Source organism: Kryptolebias marmoratus, linkage group LG9 (genome assembly GCF_001649575.2).
Source record: "Kryptolebias marmoratus isolate JLee-2015 linkage group LG9, ASM164957v2, whole genome shotgun sequence".
In the NCBI taxonomy this organism is placed as follows: domain Eukaryota; kingdom Metazoa; phylum Chordata; class Actinopteri; order Cyprinodontiformes; family Rivulidae; genus Kryptolebias; species Kryptolebias marmoratus.
In genome coordinates, this window is record NC_051438.1 from 26128493 (window position 1) to 26151589 (window position 23097).

Below are 23097 nucleotides of genomic sequence, written 5' to 3' on the forward strand. Positions count from 1 at the left end.
TAAGCATATGAAGCACAAATAAAAATCTGTTTCAATTTCTTTTATTCAACATTTTTCAAACCGTTGTGGGCATGCCTTTCCTCTGTCAATTACCAGGTGGGTGGTGTAGCACCCTCAGCACCCCCTTTTCCCACGAACTTGAATGAATGGTTCGTGAATTATTTTGCTAACAGACTTGCAGAGTCTAATAGTTAATGGGAAAGCTTTTAAAACAGATCTTGTGGGATGAGTTAGCACTCAGAGTATATGTTAGGGGTGACTCTCAGGTACTACCACACAAAACTTTAGCTCAATATTTATTTAAAAATAGCTGTGTTGTAGCTTTTTTGTGTGTTTGCTGTGGCCAGTTACCTGCAGCAGCCATCTTGAATGAGGTTGACTCTAAAAGTTAGTCAGTTGTAATGTTAATATAATGGGTTTTTTTCTGGGAGTTTCATTAAAATGAAACTATGCACTGCTTCATGAGATATTTTGATTATTGTACAGACAAATGGAAACAATAGAACGGGTACAAACATAGTTAAAGAAAAAAATAATAATAACGAGCATCATTTTGTCTCAACCTGCTAGGGGGTGAGAGGACAGAATAGGGAAACAAATGCAAAATCCCCAAGCCAGATATGTCTGCTCTACAGAATAATGGGGTAGTGGGGGCAACATGATGCTCTCTCAGAAATACACAATGTTTGGCTCTAAAATTTCTGCAACAACATGCCCTCAGGTGGGTGTCAGAATAAGGCCAGCCGGTTGAATCGGTGGTGTTACCAACAAATTGCAGCTGACCCCAATAAATCAGTGTCTGTTTGGCTCATTATGTGGGAACTGATGGTTTCTCTCATGGCAAACAGTCGGTACAGTTATCTACACCAGACATAAGGAGGTATGATTGCTTTTTGGCCATGGGGATGGATTAGCAGGTGCTTCTCAAATGAGAATCTAAGTGTGTGTCCCAGAAGAGTGAAAATAATAATAATAATAATAATAAATCCAATTTATACCGCACTTTTCATTAACAAAAATCTCAAAGTGCTACACAGTGCAAATTAAAATCAAAGATAAAAAATCAGAGATAAAAACAACATCATAAAAAACATGTAGAAGCAGAATAGGCTTGCTTAAATAAAAAAGTCTTCAAGCCTCTTTTAAAATCAATCAATGGTTGGGGAGCTCTCAAATAATCTGGGAGAGAGTTCCAGAGCCGGGGGGCAGCGACAGCAAAAGCCCGATCTCCCATGGACTTCAATCTGGAGCGAGGAAGGTGAAGGAAGTTACAGTTTTGTGATCGTAGAGAAAAGGGCAAGACATCTCTGACACGCAATACCATTCTGGAAATAAAGGCTATTTTTGGAGGAAATATTTAGGAATTTGTGTCAAATTTGACATGCCGTCCCTCCTGTCAAAGTTTTGACTGATACCTAATGATTGCTTAGGACATATTGTCAAATATATGCACCACCAATCGAGATGTCTGAACTATAATAATGTCAAACAAAGTACAGTGAAAAACTTTCCATGAACTTTCACCAGGTGGGTAGAGCTTTTTCAGGAAAATGACCTGAGTGCACTTGATATGATTGATAAGCGCTCCATTTTTGTGGGGAATTATTCACAGTGAAGGGTGAGAGGGAGAAAAAAAAAGTGCTGAAAAGTCACCCGTTCGCTCTGATTAAAAGATGTTTCATCAAACTCGACACATCTCATTAAAAGTCAGGTCCTACGGTCACGGTGGGTGGCAGAATGCCATCTGCTGTTAGCGCTAATTATTTTCCCGAAACTTGCTGCTGACTTCTTGTGAGTCATCGATCGTGTTCTTTCTGAAAGAAAACAAATATGAATTTATTAGAGTCTGCAGAAAAACACAGAGGGAGAGAGACATCAGGCAAGGATCAAGTGACACAGCTTTAGTGTTTACCTACAGGGTGTGTTATTTCTACTGGATTAATGTGCTTTTTATGCTAAAAAGGATCACTTTTTATTCCAAGTCATGCATTTGTTACTTTATAGTTAATGAGTTTGCGTTTGTTCTTGTGCTGGCTTAAATAAACACATTCTTTTCTATTTCAAATATCCCGTGTTGTCATGATTAATGATGTGTACCAAAAGAACGTCAGCTGAATAAAATATGTAGAAGTCCTGGAGGCTGAAGGTAAGATTTCAGTAAGATTTCAGAAAGTTTTCACCCTTATATGCACATGATGACGGTGTTCTTACTTCAATTTCAGACCAATCTCAATATTTCTGACCTGTTGGCATTATAATGTCGATCCTTGGCTTAATTTTATTTTAGGATTTTGTCCTTTAAAGACATCATCTGGCTCTCATTGGCTGTTCATATTAGTGTGAATGCTGACTCAGCAGTCACATTAATGTTCTTCTGTTTATAGTTTATTTTGTATGTTTTTTATTTTTTATTTTTATGCAGTTTGACGTATTCATATATCAAATCCTATGGGGTCTATCAGAATAGTGTGCTATGACTTCTAGTATTTGGAACTATGTTTTTTCTGTAGAGAAAATGTTTTGTAAAAAAAGATCTCTTCAGTTTTTTTTAAAAACTTTGTTCTCTGAAATGTACTTCAGGATAAAAGTTCTATCTTTGGCTATTTAAGCTCCTTTTAGCTTTTACTTTTAGCTAAAGTTTGCTCATTTGACCATTTAGCTACTGTTTAGCTGATTTTAGACTTATTAAATTCCCCCACATCAGTTTTGTACATGTTCTTTAGGAGTGGGTTAATGTTGTGTGATCTGTTGTCTTTTTAATAATGGATTTCAGGATATTGTTTAGAACATCAGCATTTTGTTCATGTTTTATTCTTTATTTTAAAAACTCAGTGTGCAGAAACAAATTTGATGTCTACATTTTTAAGAAGCCATCTGTGGGTTTGAAATGTGATTTTGTTTGTTTAACATTAACATTTTCCATGTTACTGTATGGTTAAGTTTGGTTTTGGGGATAATTGTGAGGCAGCATAGAACCAACAACGAACTGTTTCAACAAATGAAAACAAAGTGAAATGCTCATAAAGGTTTCTTTCCACACTGGAAATGTATTTCTTTCAGCTTATACACCTTGAATAATAATAATCTGCATGTTTGTTTGATTAGCTCTGTGTAGCCCATCACCGTATTTAGTTTTTTTCCTTGTTTTCTTGACTGGTAATGATGTGTCACATTGTTTCACTCCATTAGAGCCAGAATGCATTTTTCTGTTTGTTTTCTGTTTTCTTGCTTCTTTTTTCTTAATAGAAACACTATCTATTCAGCTAAAATCCAAGCCGAAGACAAAGATTAATGTGTGTCTTTGTGAAGGCAGGAAAGGTTTACAGCCTAATGAAAGAAATTGTGCAATTTTTCAGGCCATAACGTAACTGTTATAAAATGATGAATGGGTAAACATTCAAAGTAGGAACAAATTTTGAAAGAAGAAAAAAATCAATGTAATGTGTCTCAAAGGAACAACTTTGATGGTCTACATCTGGACCAAGAAAATAAATGGTGTAACTTTTAATAAAGCCGTCTCTTTCCTTGGATCTTCTCTAAATGGATTTTGATCTTACTCGTAACGTGCAGCGCAAAATTTTTACCGCTAGTACCATAGGACATACGTTAAACCTTTTTGATACATGGAAAATAAACTGCACAGTCACATGTGCTAAAAGACATATAAATATATGTGTGAAATACAGTAAATGGATGCTATGGTGTTTTATTGTGGAAATGTTGCAATGCAAAATGTGAAAGTATCAGATGAGTCTTGGACAGTGTTTCCTCGGGGCAGTAGCCTGTTGGTATCAGCTGTGTGTGTGTGTTCGGGTCATTCTGGCAGATTTCTTCTCCACAGCTTGCCAAAGTGGAAGTGTTGCATTATGGATGAAGACCCTTACAATACTGCTGCTCAACGCTGTCAAAACCTGAGACGCTTTCACTTATTTATTTGACACAAAACACACACAGGAGGTAGGGGAATTTGATCCAAAGAAAAGGATATAAAGGGTCTCCAAACAACAGGTTCTAATGGTCTTACTGTTGACTCTGAAACTTCTGAGTGACTCTGTCTTCCAGGGCCACCCGTAACTCTGTTTTCTATTGGAAAACAAAAGAAAATATTCATTAAAGATTTGTATATATGCATGCAGTTTATACATATCAAAATCTGCTGGGTTACTTTGATAACTCAGCTGCTGAGTCACAGCTTGGGTTGGTTTGACCAAATATTGGTCAGAAACTTTGACCCAGTGCTTGGTTTGGAGATGAGCCTAGTTGGCTTTATGAATTACTTTACTTTGCTCTAAATATTGAGTTTGATTTCCTAAAAGCTAGCAAGTTAGCACCAATCTGATTAAGTTAACCCAAAATTTGTTTTTTTCTTTTTAACTTAGTAGCTATTAGTAGCTCTAATCCCCAAATTAGTTTGGGGTCAAACTGATAACCCAATCTACAGATTGGGTTGTTTCTAACCCAGCAATTTTTAGTGTGCACTTAATTATATTATAAAAATATAGTTTAATGCCAAATGTTAGCAATGCATAACATATTAGAACCTAAAACCTAAAAAAATGTGATCCTGAGTAAATAAATAATTCATGTCAGCATTGTGCAACAACTGTTTAGTTCAGCATTGACAAAACTACCTCATATTGCATCAGCTGCATCTGTTTTCTCTGTTTTTTTGTTTTCTACATCATGTTACAACTGATGCCTCAGCAAACTCATTAGCAGCTGCTGCTCAAGGTTAAGCTTTTTTATTTATTTATTTATTTTTTTTACCTTGATTTGCATATTGTTGAGCAGCACATCACGGTTCAACAGCTGGTTGTGCTGCCACCCCCAGCCCACCTCACCCACGTATCTCCGCCTGGGCAGGGGGGGGCGGCTGTGAGGTGCCGCCCGCCACAAATAACTCAGATCGGTCGTGGCCTCGGGAGAAGTGGCCCCCACACCAACATACAGGGGGAAATAATTTGATCTGGGTCTGTAGTCTCTGATTCCATCTGGACCTACACAGAGGCAGGAGGTTAAAATAAACCCAAATTGTTTAAATACAAGTTGGAGTTTACAACTAATTTAAAATATGAAAGAAATCTGTTGTATTAGACGTGTAAAGTGATTTGTTACACCTGACTGATGCTTAGTTATGTTCAGCTGAACAAGCGTGAGTTGGTTTTTTTTACCTTATCATACATTCCACAGCTTATCTGCAGTACAAATGCCACAACTTTGAATGTACTCAAATTCTACTAAATAATGTTGTTCAGTTGTTTCTTTGTAAAACATTTTTATTCACACCTTCAATTCTTTAAGCACAGTTACAAAAAGGATAAAAATGATGGTAGACCATCAGCTGACAGGGTTTGGTGTTCAGTTGATGTTATTAGATCACTTATTGAACACAAGTAAAACAAATCAATAAAAAAGGGATTGTAAATGTGGAACCAAGACAAGCAGTAAAACAAATATAGACAATCAGCGTGTAGTGTATTTTTCCAGTACATCTTGAGCTGTGATACAGTACAATGCAAACAGATTGACATGTTGTATATTTAAACATGTATCAGAAGCACACACAGGTAAAGAAGACTGTACCAACCGTACCTACCTGTAAAAATCATCCTCTGTCCACACTGCGGCTTCTCTGAAGTTGCGTGACTGTTTTGCATTATTTTTACTTAGTTATACCTGGATCATTGCAGGTTAGAGGCGGGTTTATAATGGGCCCTGATGGTGAAACAACAGCTGACTGTTCTGTCCAAAGAGTCACGACTGGCTGGGTTACAGCTACCTGTTGTCATGGTGCCACTGCTTCAGGCCAGGTTACAGTCTATAAACAGAGCATGCTTCAGCTCTTCAGATAGATAGATAGATAGATAGATAGATAGATAGATAGATAGATAGATAGATAGATAGATAGATAGATAGATAGATAGATAGATAGATAGATCTGAAATTATTTGATTACCATTTTAGTCAAAAATAGCATTAAAAATGTGTATTTTACATGCATACTAATCTATATTAAAAAGCATTTTTTAAGCTTTACCTAACAATAGTTTTTAGCTTACCTACAACAATACTTTGTATGCCATTTTTATGTTATGATAAGGCAAAACTGTAAGTACAGTAAGTTGTTTTACATCATTTTTTTAATATTTGCATGTGTAATTCCCTGCCACGTCACTTGGTGGAACCAAAGTACCACTTTTGCCACATTATAGCCCTAATTCCGTTCTTTGTGAAATGGACTCGCCCATTAGGAGCCTCCTCTTGTGACTACATTTCAGTCAAGTCAAATATATAAAACAACAGGCTCACAGGAAGTGCAACTGTCTGACCTTCAAAATAAAATTTCAGGACAGACTATTGTAGAATATGGACAAAACAGCAGGTTATTGAAAACCCCTATCTTGCTACTTGTTTGAAAAAACATAAAACATTTCATAAGAGTGTTATACTGTGTTGGAGCGCAGTGTAGAAAACAATTATTTTGCTAGTCTTTTTAATGTAAAGCTGTGTAAATCTGCAAAATATGTCATGGTGTTTTGACAAATGAGTCTTCATTAATACCTAATGATAATTTGAAGTAATATTTTAGGGGGAAAAAGGTCCTGATTTCACGTGTTCGAGTTAAAATCGTAGTTCCATTAACGGGTTTTAGTTTTATTTTGAAAAGCCTCACAGGAAGTGCCGTCGTTCGCCCGTCCGGGCTTGATGACAGTGTCAGTCACCATGGTGGTGGCATACAACAGAACCCAGCCGCGGCGGCCAGCCAATGCTCACTTTTAGCCCCATGAAAACGTTAATATGAGGAGTTTTTTAAGTGACCCTAAGAGGGAAACTCTTTCAAAATGGACGCCAGGTTGCTGCTGACGGGATAGCCCGTTTAGCCGTTAGCTCACTTTGTTTTGTTTACCGGACCCTTTATGGAATTTCTTCCCGTCGCTAGCCAGAATGCTGAGGAGACAAGGAACGGCTTCACTCAACGCTGGCTTGTTTGAAGACACGTTTGTTTTTCACGGCTAGGAAAACAACTCAACGACACTGTCCGAGCCACGCTTTTGAGACAAGTTTTTCCTCCCCCTTGTCTTTCGCTCCTTCGCGCCGGGTGCTGTTTTTTTTGGTTTGGGAGCCGGGGGTTCGGGGCTGGACGACAGGGACGCTCCGAGGAGGGACTGGTCGGCTGTCTGGCTCCAGTCGTGGCCTGGCTCCGCCGGGCACTCCCAGCTTCATCCGCAAGCTCCGGAGAAGAGCCGAGAAGGACAATAGGAGGAGGAGGGGGCTGTATTTTGAAAATAAACCCGGCCCTGGATTTCTACAAGCCTTTTTTTAAGGGATAAGGACCTGAGCAGCTTCCAGACGCCCGTCTCTGAGAAACAATGGCGTCTTATGTGGATAACCGCTTTCGGCAGGCTGTGATGATGAATCCGGCTGAGAGGACGCAACAGGTCAGGGGACAGGTTTATTACACTCTGCTGCTCATGAAACAACACCCACAAGTGCTCATTTCCAGCCTTTCGCAACGTTGCGACGCTGTGGACGCGGAGCGCGCCCGATCCGGGGCGGTTTAAACCGTGTTTCCGTGCGTGGCGTCCCGTTAACGCACGGAAACCTCCCGGTAAGCAGCTTATCTGCCCGGATAACCGAGGCTAATTCACGGAGCAGGAGCCTCCTGTGACTCAGAACAACACGAGCCAGAGCTGCTTTTATTTACGAACCCATCAGTTTACCTGTCCGTGCGTTTTGTTTTTTGTTTTTTTTGCAGCGCGTGCGTGAAACTTCTGCAGCAGGTAGACACGAGTAACACAAGTAGGTCGTCCCTGTTTGAGCTCAGAAACTAGAAGACTTATCAGTGTGTGTGTGTGGTAGTAGCTGAGCCTGATCCCCATCACACAGACAGAGCTCTATATTGTGCAAGTGTTAGCAGATGCAAAAGAGTCAAAGATCCAGTCAGTGTTACAGATATTGTGCTGAAATGTGGTGTGGTAGTAGCTGAGAGTCATTCACAGCACACAGTCTGAGCTTGACTTCCTGCATGAGGCTGTGCGTTTTGTTTTTTAGCCTGTCAGTCATTTCTTATGAGGTGATGTCTTTTAAAACTATGGCCCTGAACGGTGGCGCATGATATGCATTACTTTAAGGAATGCTGGGTCCCGAAGTGTCCCAGAACCAGAATCAGCTGAATGTGGCTCAATGTGTTGGAAAAGTCAGCCATCAGTTTTACCGTTGAGCTCGTTGTTTGTTCATCTCTTCTTCGTTTTGGTTGTGCAACTTTCTGACACACAAATCCACAAGTGCCTAATTTATTTTAAAACAATTATATGAAAATATCTCTTTTGTTGCAGACCTGGGTGTTAGAGCATCAAGGTTTCACACAAGCAGAGCTTACAGACTACTTCGAACCCTTATATTTCATATATTACTGAAGAAATGCCTATTAAAGAAGAAAATGAGTTGAACTAAATGCACCTACTGAAGCTGGTTTAAACAAAGCGGTTATCCTAATTAAAACACTTATTTCTCCTTCGTTTAATGCAGGACTTTACTCAGCTTCATCAGATGGGCTTTACATCCAGCTGTGTTTCAGTCGAACACTTTGGACAGGTTCATCTCATAGGAGGGAAAAGAAACAAAGGCATGCTTTGTTGTTGATTTCTGAAGCTGAATGCTGTTTCCTGCACTTTATTTCTCTGCTCAAACCTTTGTAGTCCCACTTTCGTTGCTCCTGAACTTTAAAAGTCCTGTGAGCCACACTTCGTATACTCTATGTCCGATTCTGCTTTGCAGCCTTCGGTAAGGCCAGATATGGATCCAGTTTGGCTGTAAAGTTGACATCCTTTCTTTTAAAAGCGGCTGCAAATTGGATGTTGCTTCGGCACAAGCGGCCTTGCTCACGGTGAACAAAAGAGCGCCGCTAAAACCTGCGAGCTGCAGTTAGATGCGAAGGCTTTGCCCTTCTGACAGTTATGTTGTCATTGGTGGCTTGTTAAGTGCCTTTCGGCTCATGGTCTTTGCAGCTTTATGCAGGCTATAATTTGTGAGGGTGACAGATGCCCAGCATGGTGATGTGTGTGTGTGTGTGTGTGTGTGTGTGTGTGTTTGGGGGGGATCTGGCATGTGTCTGTAGCATTAGTATTTTATGATGTGGTTAGGTAAGAATGTTGTCACTGATAAATTATTTATATTTGCGTTTAATGTGCCTGTGGAATGATAAAGGGCATAGCTTTTATTGTCTGCTGCATTGATTAATTCCTGAACAACACGGAGGGGTTTTTCTTTGTCGAAATCAGCTGTTTGTGATCCTGACGGTCAAAAACAGACCGATTTGGTTCTGACAGCACATCGTTAAAGATTTATCTGTTCTGAGGCGTTCCTAACCTGCTAAAAAGATGTGAGGTGGAATCGAGCTGTTCAGATTTCTCAGCTGGACAATTTTCAGAGGAAAAACACTTAAATAATATATGACCTTCTGGAAGATTGAACAAATAAATAACTGTTATTATAACCTTTTGGGATATGGTATCAGACCATCTCTTGTACTGAACACTTGTAAAAGTATGAAAAAAAGAACACTAAGGTAAATTAAGACGTGTCATTTTGCATTTCGTCTTTTTTCAGAGGAAGAAAAGCTATGAAAGGCTGTGATTATTCTACAGGAAGCCAAATTTTCAGCTGTAATATTCATAGTTTTGTAAATCATGTGACTCTATGACCGTATTCGTACCCAGTCTGTATTTTTACCCTCTCTGTGTGCTATTCATGTGCTGAGGGACCGTGGCTTCTCAGACGGGTTTATTCTAATGGTGTTGGCAGGACGTCTCTGTCAGGATTAGCTAACGGACTCAGGGATCTGTCTTTATCTCTCAAGACTCGCCACAGCAAGGCTTGACCCTCTGCCTTACAGTACCGTCACATGGCCGGTTAAATAACTGACCGCTTGACAGGTTGTGTTCTCACTGGGTTCGTCAGTTTCAGTTTTAGGATTTTATTTTTTTTTTCTATCTGCAAACAAACACTGCAGACTGAAGAGAACAAAAAGAGGAGGACGAGAAATATTAGCAAAGCACTGCTGCACTTTAAAGACAGTGGACAAATGCCACTTGAATTATAGGTTTATTTTAATAAAGATTTGTGTTTAAAGTGTGTTTGATTAGTGTCAGAGGAACAAGGAAGAAGTTTGGGTCAGCAGGATGGACAGTTGATGTCTGCTGCTGCGTCTCTTGTTTTATTTCCAGCGAATAGTTGGACCCGGGGCAGATGTTGCTTCTCTTGTTCAGCCAAGTGGCAAAGCTAAAGGCCACAAACAACAAATCGTCTACTTTACATTATTTCCAAATATTTCGGACCAAGGCAGGAGGTCAGACCTGCAGAGATCTTTCAAGTTGATAAAAGTAGAATGGCTATAAGTCATGAGCAGCCGTCCTTTACTAAAGTGAATAGAATTGTGCAAAAACAAAACAACATTTTAAAGTGAGTCACGTTCAAAGATGTGTGTTGCATAATAGAAATATGTGCAAAAAGAAAAAAAAAAAGTAGATGGCAAACTGGCCTCTTATTGTTTAAATAAATAAGCCAAATAACACACAAACATTATAAACTTCTAGATTAAACTGAGATGTAACTGATTTTTAGCACAGATCTGCCGGTTTTGAAACTAAACAAATAATGTTCACATTGGTATTTCTTCATTTATAAGTGCTGCAAATAATGTGCCATTGATCTTTGCAACAAATTTTTTAAAGTTATCAAAATACAATATACTGACAATACTAATCCACAGCATTAGAGGTCAAGTATATATATCTGTCCTGGTTATCTAACTTTTAGCTGCCAGTCAACCTCTGCAAGAAGGAAGCATTTCCAAAAAGTTGCAAAAGGATTGACAAAGTCATCGTGCTGCTCAACATCCTGGTTGCTGCAGTCAGGAAGAGGAAGAGCGTCAGGATGTCTTTAGAACTCGAGCAGGAAGACTGTCTTAAACCCTTTCACCTCAGAGCAATGCTTCTGTTTTTTTGATGCTGCTTGTTGTTTTGTGATGCATTTCCTATTTTTTTGTAAGGGCGCTGTAATCACATGAAGATCTGTTCAAGAACCTTCCTGGCTCAAAAAGTAGAGCACAGTTTGTTAAAAACCTTTTAAAAAGAAAAGAAAGAAATGCACATGTAAGCTTTTCTAGCAAAAGGTTTGCTAATTATTTAAACTCTAATCCGCCTTTTATATTTGCGGATTAGAGGCCTTTCGATGCGCACTGCAGTGTTAACCCTACAGAATTAAAGCAATGTCACGTCTTGTTTTTGTGATAAAAGTAAAGATTGCAGAGTCTCAGTGATGTGTCCCTCCACCTTAAATACAGAGATGTTGTTCAGAAAGACAAATAGAAACAAACACGGGACCGGTGGGCCAAAAGACGAGCACAGTTTCTCACCGGCTCATGTTGACTTGTGTTGAATTGTCGATGAATGTTTTTTTTTTTTCTTGGAGTTGTAAAGCAGTAGCACTACTTACTGGGCAGTGGGTTTATTCCTCAGGGAGCAGCTGATAAATGGTTTTATCTCGAATCAAATATGCAGGCGCTTACTGCCAAAAATGCGCCATTAATGATTGTTTTTTTATTATTATTTATTGGTCAGTAAAAGGTCTATCATTATGTTTGACTTTAGGCCAGGAAACATCTGCAGTCCAGAAGTTTTTATCCCACTGGAACAGCAGAATGTTTGTGAAGCCCTTTGCACCAGTTAGTCTCTAAATCTAATAAATGATAGACTGTTTCATTACAAAGACCACTGAGATTTAAGTTAAACACATCGCTGCTCTCATCCAATGAGGCATCATTTAAATCGAGTGGAGCACAAGTAGCGTCGGGTAACCGTGGTGTATTTATACTGTAATGGTTACACACAGTATGCCTGAAGTATGCGCTTACTTGATGTTTTAAATGCCTTGTGAATGTCTCAGGTTAGCTGGCAGAATCGTATGAGACAGTTGATTTTTATCTAGATTTCACTTTAAACTTGGCTGGGTTTACTTTAGTTTTAGATAGTGATATTTTGGATCATAGTTTTTTCCAGCTGAGTAAATTTTGAGAGAAAGTATCTGGCTAAGAAGTGATTAATGACTGTACTGCATCTTTATCCACCGAGGACACAGCGTAAGCAAGCATTTCTGTTAAAGCAGCAAATTTCTTTCATTTTCACGTGTTGTGATGGAAAAACAGGCCTGACAGGAAGATTCTGTTCTGCTAAATTTAAATTTATAAATTAGATGCTTGTAACAGAGCAAAATGATGGGACCAATCCTACATTTTGATGCAAGTATTGTGCATTACAATAAACAGTTTTTTTTTACTTATATATGTATTTAAAACAATTTATCTTATTCTTTTTGTAATGTTTTGTGAAGTAATGAAGTGTGCAGCAGTGTTAAAATTCAAGCCAGCAGCTTGACCCAGTTTTAATACCAAGAGAAAAGTGTTTAAAGGAGATATTTTCTCAGGAGGTACATGTGGAGAAAAGTGTTTATGTTGCAAAAGAATGTCTCTGATTTCCTTCAGCTAAAATATTGTTTCTTATACAACAATAGAGGGTCAGAGAAAGTTAATGTAACACAGAGTCTAGTTTCCACCCATGCTGTCTTCTGAGCTGCTTTACTGCTGCTGCTTTCATGTTCTGCTCCAGAACGCGCTCATACAAAAAGGCTTTCTCCAGGTTATGTGATTCATGCTGTGGTTGCTTTGATCAGCTGGGTTGCACCTTTCGTTTTCAATTACTTTGCAGAAAATCACAGATTGCATGCATTTGCCTGAAGCGCAGCTGCCGTGCTAAGTGCCGTGTTTGATTGGATTCCTCAATGATCGTCCTGTGGTCGTGGTGTTCCTGCTCTTTTTATCTTCTCAGATAAGCTTGGATGTTGGCTTCAGGGTCACTACATTCAACGGAGTCACACATAATATAACAAAATGCATGTTTTAGTTTCCTATGATAACATTTCCTTGTTTGTTTTAAAGCAGAGCACAGCATATCTGGAGCGTCGGCTCCATAAATTCCTTTGGCTTTCACAGCAAAATGCCATAAAACTCATGCCACTGAGTGACCACGATCTTTACATAACTTAACCCAAGTCCCAGTTGGCTCACAGAGGAACTCATTCCTCATCTAGAATATTTACATGACTGATAATAAATTATTTGCTATCCGTTGTACCATAGTCATATTTATAAAGTTCCAACATTCAAGACAGGTGACCTGTACATTAAATAAAATGTCGAGTAAACAGATTTTGAATGTTTGCTTGATAATTTCTATTTTTTTGTCTAACAAAGAACAACATATAAACAGTTTTGTGTTGTGGTACTAAAATGTTACAAAGTTGAAGGTCACATTCTGTTATAGGTTTTATCTATAACAGTTGTATTGCATTGTTGTCAACAACCTCCAAAGTGCTTTGGGTGAATTTGTTATTTAGCCTCAGTCCCAGACAGCATGGCTTCACTCTGTTGTATAATCCACGGTGTAATCCTGCCTTGTGGAGAACTGCTCAGACGTGACATGGATCAGATGGAGAGCTGATTAATTTGTGTGATTATAGATCTCTAAGGCCCAGTGTGCAGCTAATACTTGTTTACGGTTTTTGAAACAATGACAGTTATTGGCGTGTGCTCTTTCACGAGGAGGTTAAAATTAAAGCAAGGGTTCAGGTTGGATTGCATAAAAGCAAAGTTATAGAATAGAGATTCTTCTAGAAATCAATTTACTGAGAGATGTATGCAGAGGCTGCATTGAGTTCATTTTTCTGTTCCTAATATTTGGGATAGAACCGAAATAATCTTAAAGTTTGTTCAGTTTTATCTGGTGCACCTTATTTGGCAAACTAATGAACCTAATGAGTTAGGCATTTTAATGCTTTAAAATTTTTTATTTTGGACACATTTTTAGTATAAGAAATGAAATAGAAAGAAAAGTAAAACAAAGAACGTCATCTCCTTTCACCAGATGATTTTTGTTTTCTTTTCCACAACGCTGTGACACTAGAAACTACGTATATAAATGATTGGATGTTGTTTTCTAGAAATCTAAGCTAATATTGAATGTCCTGGTCACACTGTGGCGTGTCACACTGTGGTTTATTAAATCAGAGTTAGTGGTAGGCAGGTTTAACCTTCTCGTCTGAGCTATAAGAAGTGATTCATTACTACAATAGCACAAGCTAAAACAGCTGTCTGTGCTAATGGATGCTGCTGTGAGAAGGGAAAACTGCAGCAGCCGTTGAGCTCTGCCTCCTGGAACATGCAGAGCTGTGTATGGACGTTTCCCTCATTTATCCTCATTTATAAATCAGTGATTAAGAATGCTGTTGTTCCACTTCCTGCGTGCAGTGGAGCAAATTGTTGCACCATATCTGTCTCGTTGAAACCTTATCTTTGTAATTGGTCCCTGAGGGTTTGTCTGAACTGTGGCAGGTCACGTTTCCAGCTCCACAGGCTCCATTATCCATTGGGGAAAATGTCCATTCATTTTTAAGGCTTCAACCTAATCTGATTCTTGCCCAAATGTTTGACAGTTTCTTGCCTCTTCCTCCTGTGGGGAAGAAGAAACGTAATTATCTCAACTGTAGCTTCAATTATCTTTCCAATGGTTCTGAGTGCATCTTACTTGGATGTCAGTTTGAGATGCTCAGGACGCCTGCTCAGAGACTTGAACCCGAAAGTTTGTTTTTGTACAGAAATCTTAGGATCTTTCCTTCAGGAGAAGTTTGTGGAAAAACATTTACTGCAGTGATGTAACATTAGCAGCCCAGCATACATCCATTTCACTCTGGTGACTTTGTGGAATGTGTTCTTGTACCAAGTTGTATTTATTAAATGGCATTAGCTCATCGGCGCCTCAGACCTTCACCAGGCTAATTGACATTTGCCTTGTTTGACCTCAAATAGTCATCCACCGCCAAATGTTTTCCCATATGGCCTTTTATTTCCTTCACACTTAAACCAATCCTGCTGAGAGCAAGACCTTCTCATTAATCATTCTTGCCATAATTAGTTTTCAGATCTCCTTGTGCATTATGCAGCCTTGATGTGACAAAGACCAAGGATCAAAAATGAGGTTACATAATGGCACATTAGCCTTTTGAAGGGTTAATTCCTGTACAATCCTCTTTTAGTGGTGTTTGCTTGTTAGTGATTGAGTAATTTGGGTATGTTCTCCGTAAGTAAACACTCACAGAAAAATGCTGCAGCTTATTCTGAAAGTGAAATATTTTTTTGAGATTCGGTGCAACAGCCTGGGCTGTAGTACACTAAAATATGAGCTCAAACCAAAGACACAGAATCGTGTCTCCACAAGTTTATTGGCTGAAAAACCAAGCGTAGCTTGCACAGTTGTATCAAATATACTGTTGTTGCAGTGCCATGTTAAGAATGACTAGTTGTAAAGTTCATCATGGCTGATTACTCAGACACTTGTAAAAATGGAGCCCAGATGAGCTTATTTTATATAAATAAACACTGATTTATATATTTCATGCCTAATGAAGTATGCACAACAGCATAGGTCAAAAAGCACTGGCTGCTGACCAACAGTTAGCATAGATGCTAACTTAACATTAAAAATGCCATAGAAAAGCTAACATAGTTAGCATTGTGTTTATCACTAGACATTTATACACAAATTAAACTTTTCAAAACATTACTAAATACAGTCATGTTACGATCATTTTTCTTTTACAGACATAGTTTATTCTTCAGGGTTAAACTAAAAAGATGTAAAAACAACTGAAACCTGTTTTTACTACAGGAAGCTGTGGTATCTCTGCTTGGACAAACGGCTCCAAGCAATCCTCCATATTTGGAATATGATGCATCTAAAAATAGATTTTACCTTTCACCCCTAGTAAATAAAGTAAAAACACCTCTGTGGATGGATCCTACTGCGTATACAAACCATGTCAGTACAACTTATATCTGACTGGGAAACTCAAAAGCATAATTTATATGCCCTTACGAAATGTATTTAATGACTAATAGGCCGTTTAGCCCTTGGTGCTCAAAAAAGTCTGATGCCCTTTGGTTTATATGCTGGCTGATGTGTCTTTACATGTTTCAGATTTTGGGCATGCTGACACTGCTCCACAATAATTCACTCTGACTGCAGCTGTTCTTAAATGTTCTGTCCTCAGATGTTCATCCACGATCTTGCTCACCATGCTTCACACTTTACGAAGTTACATGAAAGCCAGAAGCAGCACTGTTTGTCCAGGTGCTTATCTGTGCTGATCAGTTTGTTACCGGTGCTCTTTTTGGCGTTGGATTTCAATATCTAATCATACTCAGGAAGACGCGTACTGATCTGGTTACTCGGGCCACATTTGGAGACATTCTGGGAGGCTTTTAACCATTTAACAGCCTAACTGCATCTGTCCATCAAAAGGTACATCACAGGACCACCTCATCACATGATCTTTTCCATCTCTTCTTTGCATTCTGTATAAATGTGCAGTAGTTTTCACTTGCTGGTTCTGTGAGTTCAGTTTTGCAGCAGCAGTTGCAGCTTTGAAGTTTTAAGTTTGTTGGTCCTCAGAGTTTAGTTACTTAAGGCTTATTTCAACATGAGAAGTTTGGTAAATCACATACTGCTTGTGAATGGATTGACCAGGAGTCGTGTTAGCGCCGGGTGTGATCGACCCTTCATGGCTGATATTTAGGATTAATGAAATTAAACAAACTTCTTAAACTGATAGATAAAATGTTTAAAATAAAATAACAACTTTAAGTTATTAAAATGGTTGTTATGTATTTACAATGTGATCATATATAAACTCATAAATTCTGAGGTTTCTTTAAGTACTTCTAGTCATTTGTTGTTGTTTGGGAGTGTCATAACGTACAGTTTGTGTACTTTAATGTGGGAATTTGAACGCATCACCTGCCTGTTGTTGTTATTGTTAGGATAACTGTATTTAATTATTATTGCTGATATTATTCATGCATGTTTTCTCCCTGTTACAACCTCCTTGTGCTTGTCAGAAACAATTTAAATAACACCAGTTATATTTTCATCACTTTGGGAATTTTTGTTTTAGCAAAACTGTACCAACTGTGGTTGTACACACGTCAGGCTGATTTACACGCAATAAATTTAGAACTTAAGCTAGTAAAAAAAAAAGTATTTTTTATATTAGGTTATTCAGGAGCAGACATAAATGTCTAGGGTTCAGAGAATTCATTTTTAGAATATGTTTTTCGCTCTTCAAACCAGAGATTTATCCATCTATTAGTTTATTTTTCTAAGTTGTACACAAAATGTACTTCAGGAAACAGCTAAAATCTGAAAAAAACAACCCTTAGGTTTCAGTTTTATGTTCATGCTTTTAAAAGACAAGGGAATTAATTATTACAGCAACACCAATTTCAGAAAGACAAAGTTTTAACTTGATATTTTTTTAAATTCTTTGTAAAATGTTTATTGTTTGCTTATCAAAACAAGTTATGTAAAATATTTATCTGCACTTGCAACCCAAAATGAGTACAAGCAAATGCTAAGAGCAATAAGTATGCTCCAAATATTGGTAATATTAATGCAAACAAAAAAAAAAACAGCAATCTCCTCTAATGTAACTAAAGAAAGGGAAAACCTAAGACTAAAGTCTGAAATGATTACAATGGCTCACCATGTTTCTTTTGTGAAACATCCTCAGGATATAGTCAGAAATCCTTGTCCGTCTGGAGCTGAGGCCTATTTTAGTCTGACTGAAGTGAAAGGGTCTTGGGTGGGATCATGGGGCAACTCTGTAAACAGGAAACCTCCACTGAAGCCTTAATAAGCTCAAGTACAACTCTATGGTACACTGCAGCACGCTAAACACTCAATGAGAGGTCAGAACTGACCCCGTCGTACAGGTCAGGGTAGGATTCAGGTATTAAACATGCTTTTCAAACATTGCTGACCTTATATGCTTAAGTGCTTTTCTCGCCTCCGCTATCAATTTGCTAGAGTTCTGACCCGAATTGGCATTTGACCAGAAACACCATCAGCTCACATTGACTAAGGAGATCATTCTTTCACTTCTGGTTTGTGGAAATGAAACAGTTACTGTTTCTGTTAAAGGGAAGGTTTGGCAACACAGCATTTGAGATAAAAAAGGGGCAAATAATCTTACTTAAAACAACAAACCTGAGACCTTTATTTTAAAGACGAACCATGAAAGAACATGGATGACAGTGTTGTACAGTTAGTAACAATGCTGCTGCACCTTTGAATGTTGTACTTACAAATTTAGCCTCAGAATGTTATAAAATCGAGTTAAAGCACAACATTTTTTGCTCCACTGATGCTCTTACTTGATCCATTTCAAAATCTAATGTACTCATATTCTTTACAGCAGCGGCTTTTATTTATCATAATCTCAATCTTTGCAAGGTTGTAGCTTATTCTATTGAGTACAGTTTATTGACTTTTTTATTTGTGGTTCTTTTTTATTTGTAATATACATTATGGCAGAGCACTCCAAGTCCTTTTCTGCTGAAGGAGCTTTTAATAAGTTTTGACAGCATTTTGTATTTTGTAGAGCATGATTCTGAGGCCATCTCCTGACAAGGTTAAGTATATTTTTCCTTTTGTTCAGAAACACAATATTTGAATGTTTTGTGTGAACAAAACCAAAGGTTTAAAACAGCGCTGCCTAAAATATCAGTATCAGTAACAATGGATGACACAGAAACATCAATAAAACATGCTCCTGAACACTGGCACAAGTAATGTTTTATACATGAGATTTCTCACAAACTCCCGTGTCCCTCCAGTCAGCGGCCAGTGTTTTGTGGCCTTCGGGGCTTGAAATGAAAACGCCCGTACGAAAGTGGCTCTAAGAGGGAAGGGTGCAGCTGTTTCCTAGCAACCAGCTGCAAGAGGGGCATTGTAATTCCTGAATTACTTTATGCAGAAGGTCATGGGAGAAAGCAACAGAAATGTAAAAGATTGATTATTGAATTCAATAAACATTTCAGATTCAGAGGGTGGGGTGGAGTTTGGGGATTAATGGGTCTACACTTTAGGAAACAAAAATAATTGATTCACTCGTAGAACAGTACAGGGCACAAGCAGTTAGGGACCAGTGTTACTTTTCTCCCATTGGGTTACTCTTTGGGATTTCATTAGTGCCTCTCCTCCAGCCTTTGGCTTCTTTTTGTGTCTAGTTAATTGGACAGGGGAGANAAAGCTGGAGCCAAGCGTTTTGGGATCGTTTAGGCCACCAAGCCAGCAATTTGCCCAAGGAAGATTAAAGCACATCCCCATCTCACTTTATCCACCCTACCCTTTCTTCTTTATTTTTTTCCTTTGAGCTTTTATGAATTGATCTTTATGGGATGTTGCGTAACTTTGTGACGATTGCACCACACCTCTTTGAGGCCTTTGTCTGACGGGTTTCATTCGGCCGGACAGTTGGCTTTGTTCCAGGGAAAGGACCTGCTGCGATCAGGTTCAGTGACAGAGCAAAGAGATCCCTTTGTGTCCAGTATTGGTCGGAGTCCAGTGTTGAACCCACACTCTGCGGTTGTTGCATTTAGAGCATCTAAAATAACACAGGATTTTAATTGAGATTATTAGCCTTCATTACAAAGACACAATTAATTGTACTGAAGTTCTGCTCTGGTAATTATTTCTAATTATTCTTTACTAATCAGACCATCTTAATGTTGTTGTTGCACTGTTATTTTAACAACCTAAAGGCTAAGGCTGCATAATATTAGAAAAACGTGTGATGTGTGATATTATTGTTTCATATTATGATGATATCAGTTGCGATAAAGCCACATTTTCCTCATTTTCTCCTCTGTCATCACATCATCTAAACCATATTTGAGCATTGGATTGACCAAATATATAAGCGTGCAGAACAGGTTTGGATTATCTCTGTAAAACATAAACTGATGGCACAATTCACTTCTAGGCTATATTATTTCCCCATTCACAGTGAGGTTTCAACATGTGGTTAATGTTTGTCTGGACCTACAGCAGGTCTTCTGATGGTGTTTATAGTCTGCACAGTGACTGGCTGTGAATGAGGTTGTGGTCAGGGTAACAACACTGTGGTAGTAGCTGTGTCATAGAGCTGTTGGCTGGATTTACATTGTCTTTGTGACAAAGATGAACCTGGTGTAGGATTAGAAATCTGGACTCGAATCATTCCCGAAGAATCCAAAGTTCAGTTCACCTTGAAACGTGATACGGTGTAATGCGTTTGCAGGTTCTGACTTGAATCCTATTTGGGAACAAATATGTCAAAGAAAACACACAGTAGCTGAACTTTTCACCTGAAAATGAATCCTGAAGCTCTGCGTGCTTTCTGTTTTTACAGAGTTGTCCTCTAAAGAGGGGCCACACAGTTCAATATCATTATATTTGCTTTTAAACTGATCTTTAAGTGTTGACTGTCTGAAAAGCTAAATCAACTTTTTATCTATCAGTATCAGCATTCCTAATTTATTCTTGTGATGCTGTTGATGGTCTCTGTATGACAGTAACATGGTGCCATTGAGTCAGAAGTGCTAATTAGGTAGCTTTTGGTTCCTGCGTCAGTGTGGCTTGACTAACTGTGAGGGTAATGGTAAAACGCTGCCAGACGGAGGCAGTAAAGTTTGTCCTTTCCGTAGAACAACTTATCTTGTTCCTCTCAAGGACAGCAGTGCAGTATTTTGTCCTAACAGAGTTTGCTGCAGCTCCTTGAATATGCAGTCGTTGTGGGAACGCAGACTAACAAATTGTTCATTTGCAGCTTGTGCTGTTCCTGTTTAATAAATCATGTTGATATTTGTTTATTGAAAAATTGTGCTGTAAGCGTTACAGTTCTTTCCTAAATGCTAATTACAAGTTATGAGTTCGTAGCTTGAGGTTATTTTTTATTGTATTTTAATTTTTATTGCTTTTTGGTCATAGAGTTCTCAGAGTCACATATAGAGACTCTTATTATCTCAGAACTTTCAGAGCAATGTAAAATATATTTGACATGGCATAATGATACAAAGGCTGTTAGGTGATATGATCAGACAGCCATTATTTCCAAAGCAGTGTGTGTGTTGGCTGTGTGCAATACTGTTCAAAGCAGATGGCTTGGAGGGGTCAGTTACCGTTGAATTTTTGTCGAGGCACTATTACTGCCAGCACAGTTTTACTGGCTTTTAATAAAATGCACCCACTTATTATTTTTAAGAAACATCTTCCAATCCTTTTAACAAAATACACTCATTTACCGTTTCCTCTACTCTCTCCAGCCTCCGTCTCATTTGCATCCCTCTAGAGACAGAGTTCATTAGAGCTCTTGAGGGTTTTATACTGGCAGACAGCTCAAGTGGGCACTGCTAAGCTCATTCACATGCCTCCCTGGTTCCTGTTCCAACCAGTCACCATGTCCGCTGGCTGCCTGACCACGGTGGGAAACAAACAGCAGCTCCCAAGTGGCCTTAAATCCTGTCTGTGACTGCGTAGCTGCTCTTCTCCAGCAGCCTTCTCTGCCACCCATCGTCATCGTCATTCAGAAGGGTATCATTTATATCAAGCGAGCGTAAAAGTTGAAGTGGAGGCTGTCTGGATGTATGAGACAAAAAAGAAGGCCATCTTCGTCTTAGACACGTCTGAGCAGGTGGTGGAGGAAGTGTAAGTGTTTGTGCAGCGCTTATTCAGCATCCGCAGCAAAAAGAGAGACAAGGTGAAGTCTATCTGCTTTGCCATCTTAACCTTTTAACACCCGGTGCTTAGGAGGAGTACTAATTAGCTTCAAGTCATTTGTGCCAACTTTATTTAGGTGTTAAACTGTGTAATGTAGCCATAGTGTCAAAATATAAAAACACATTCCGTGAAATTTAATTCTAAATTTAGATGGCATTGCTAAATGTTCCATTTTTTTTGTTGTTTTTTTTTGTTTCCTGCAGAAGGCAAGTTCTACAGATATTGAGCTAAAATGTAGTGTGGTAGTAACTGAGACTCATTCCCAACATATGGATGAAATTTTCAGGAAATGTTGGGGTTGTCACATAAATCAGTGGATTAAATTTTGGTGGTGATTCGGATCATGATCCAGGTCCTACAATCTTTTCAATGTGTCTATGGCCTTGGTGGATGTTTGAGTTCTCAGAGACCTGCTGTCGGCAACCCTGTTTGTCTGTTAGCAAAATATTTTATGAACCACTGGACCTATTTTAATGAAACTCTGAGAAAGTCATCATTTAATGAATGGTACCATTATCAGATGTGGATGTGGCGGACATATGGGCTACAATTTCATTTAATTTCTCTAAGAATTACAAATTTAGAAGTTTGTAAAAGTTTTGATCATTAACTTTATTTCAGTTTTGTTCTCAGACCTGCTCAGAACTTGGTTAGAACAGCCGCAGATTATGGCGGTGTGCTGTCAGTTGTCACTTCGTGACCTTGTTGGAGTCCACAAAGCCTCCACCTGCTCTCTCACACAGGCTAATGTATAAAAATACCCAACAGATCCCACACTCTCTGTCAATAGAGATTCAAGGACAGCTGCCGGCCACCCTGTTAACACATGGAATGTACAAACAAAGGCAAGGGAATGCACACACACACACACAAGAACACAAACAGACAAACATGCACACGGTGTGGCACCGCCGGAGCATCGTACCGTCTCCCTGAGGTACATGATGGATGCTGTTTGGAATAAACTGCCATCGCTGCTGTCTTCCTCAGTCTCTCTTGGCACAGAGACATGGTGTGTTTTTTTGCTGACCAGACAGTATAATGCAATATATTGCCATTAGCAGATACTGCATCGTAGGCAACATGACCTTCCAACCTTCAGCACTTGTCTGACTCCCTGTAGTCCGTTTACATTGTTACACTGCTCCAGGCTGTTTGTCTCCTCTCATGGCTGCCCTGTCCTCCTCATTATCCTGTCACAGTCACTTCAAATTGCTGCTGAAGACATATGCTCTTTATTAAATTGCAAGACATTGATAAAGCTGATATTTTATTTCATGCAAAGCCACATTAGGCCAAAAGTGAAGGCTTTGGAAAAGATACTGAAGAATCTTTTAGGATATGGTTCAGTTTCTGGAGAAGATATTGCTAATTTTAACTCCCCTATTAT

At 38.8% G+C, this 23097-nt stretch overlaps 2 protein-coding genes across 11 annotated transcripts in view; one reads left to right on the forward strand and one right to left on the reverse strand.

Annotated features, from left to right (window-relative positions):
* Positions 1-1676: 1676 nt before the first annotated feature.
* Positions 1677-5708, reverse strand: LOC108236650 (uncharacterized protein C4orf45). The gene is made up of 4 exons (XM_017417441.3): positions 5597-5708; positions 4768-4997; positions 4025-4083; positions 1677-1814 (listed from the first exon to the last, which is right to left on the reverse strand). Exons 1-4 carry the CDS (start codon positions 5655-5657, stop codon positions 1757-1759), a joined length of 408 nt encoding a protein of 135 aa, XP_017272930.1. The 5' UTR covers positions 5658-5708; the 3' UTR covers positions 1677-1756.
* A 1020-nt stretch (positions 5709-6728) lies between these two features.
* rapgef2 (Rap guanine nucleotide exchange factor (GEF) 2) overlaps positions 6729-23097 on the forward strand; it is a 95457-nt gene continuing 79088 nt past the window's right edge. For all 10 annotated transcript variants that reach the window (XR_005233562.1, XM_037977319.1, XM_017417459.2 and 7 more), the window contains exon 1: positions 6729-7439. Coding sequence is in view for 9 of the 10 variants with exons in the window: in XM_037977319.1 (XP_037833247.1) it covers positions 7371-7439 (69 nt within the window). In the remaining variant the exon portion in view is untranslated. The remainder of the gene's footprint in view (positions 7440-23097) is intronic.

What these genes read in the sequence shown, in the direction of transcription:
- LOC108236650 (XM_017417441.3), bottom strand. Translation starts at nt 5,657, where the DNA reads ATGCAAAACAGTCACGCAACTTCAGAGAAGCCGCAGTGTGGACAGAGG. An exon ending in ACAGAGGATGATTTTTACAG is followed by an intron (nt 4,998 to 5,596) that starts GTAGGTACGGTT and finishes GCCTCTGTGTAG; the next exon opens with GTCCAGATGGAATCAGAGAC. An exon ending in CAGAAGTTTCAGAGTCAACA is followed by an intron (nt 1,815 to 4,024) that starts GTAAGACCATTA and finishes GTTTTCTTTCAG; the next exon opens with AAAGAACACGATCGATGACT.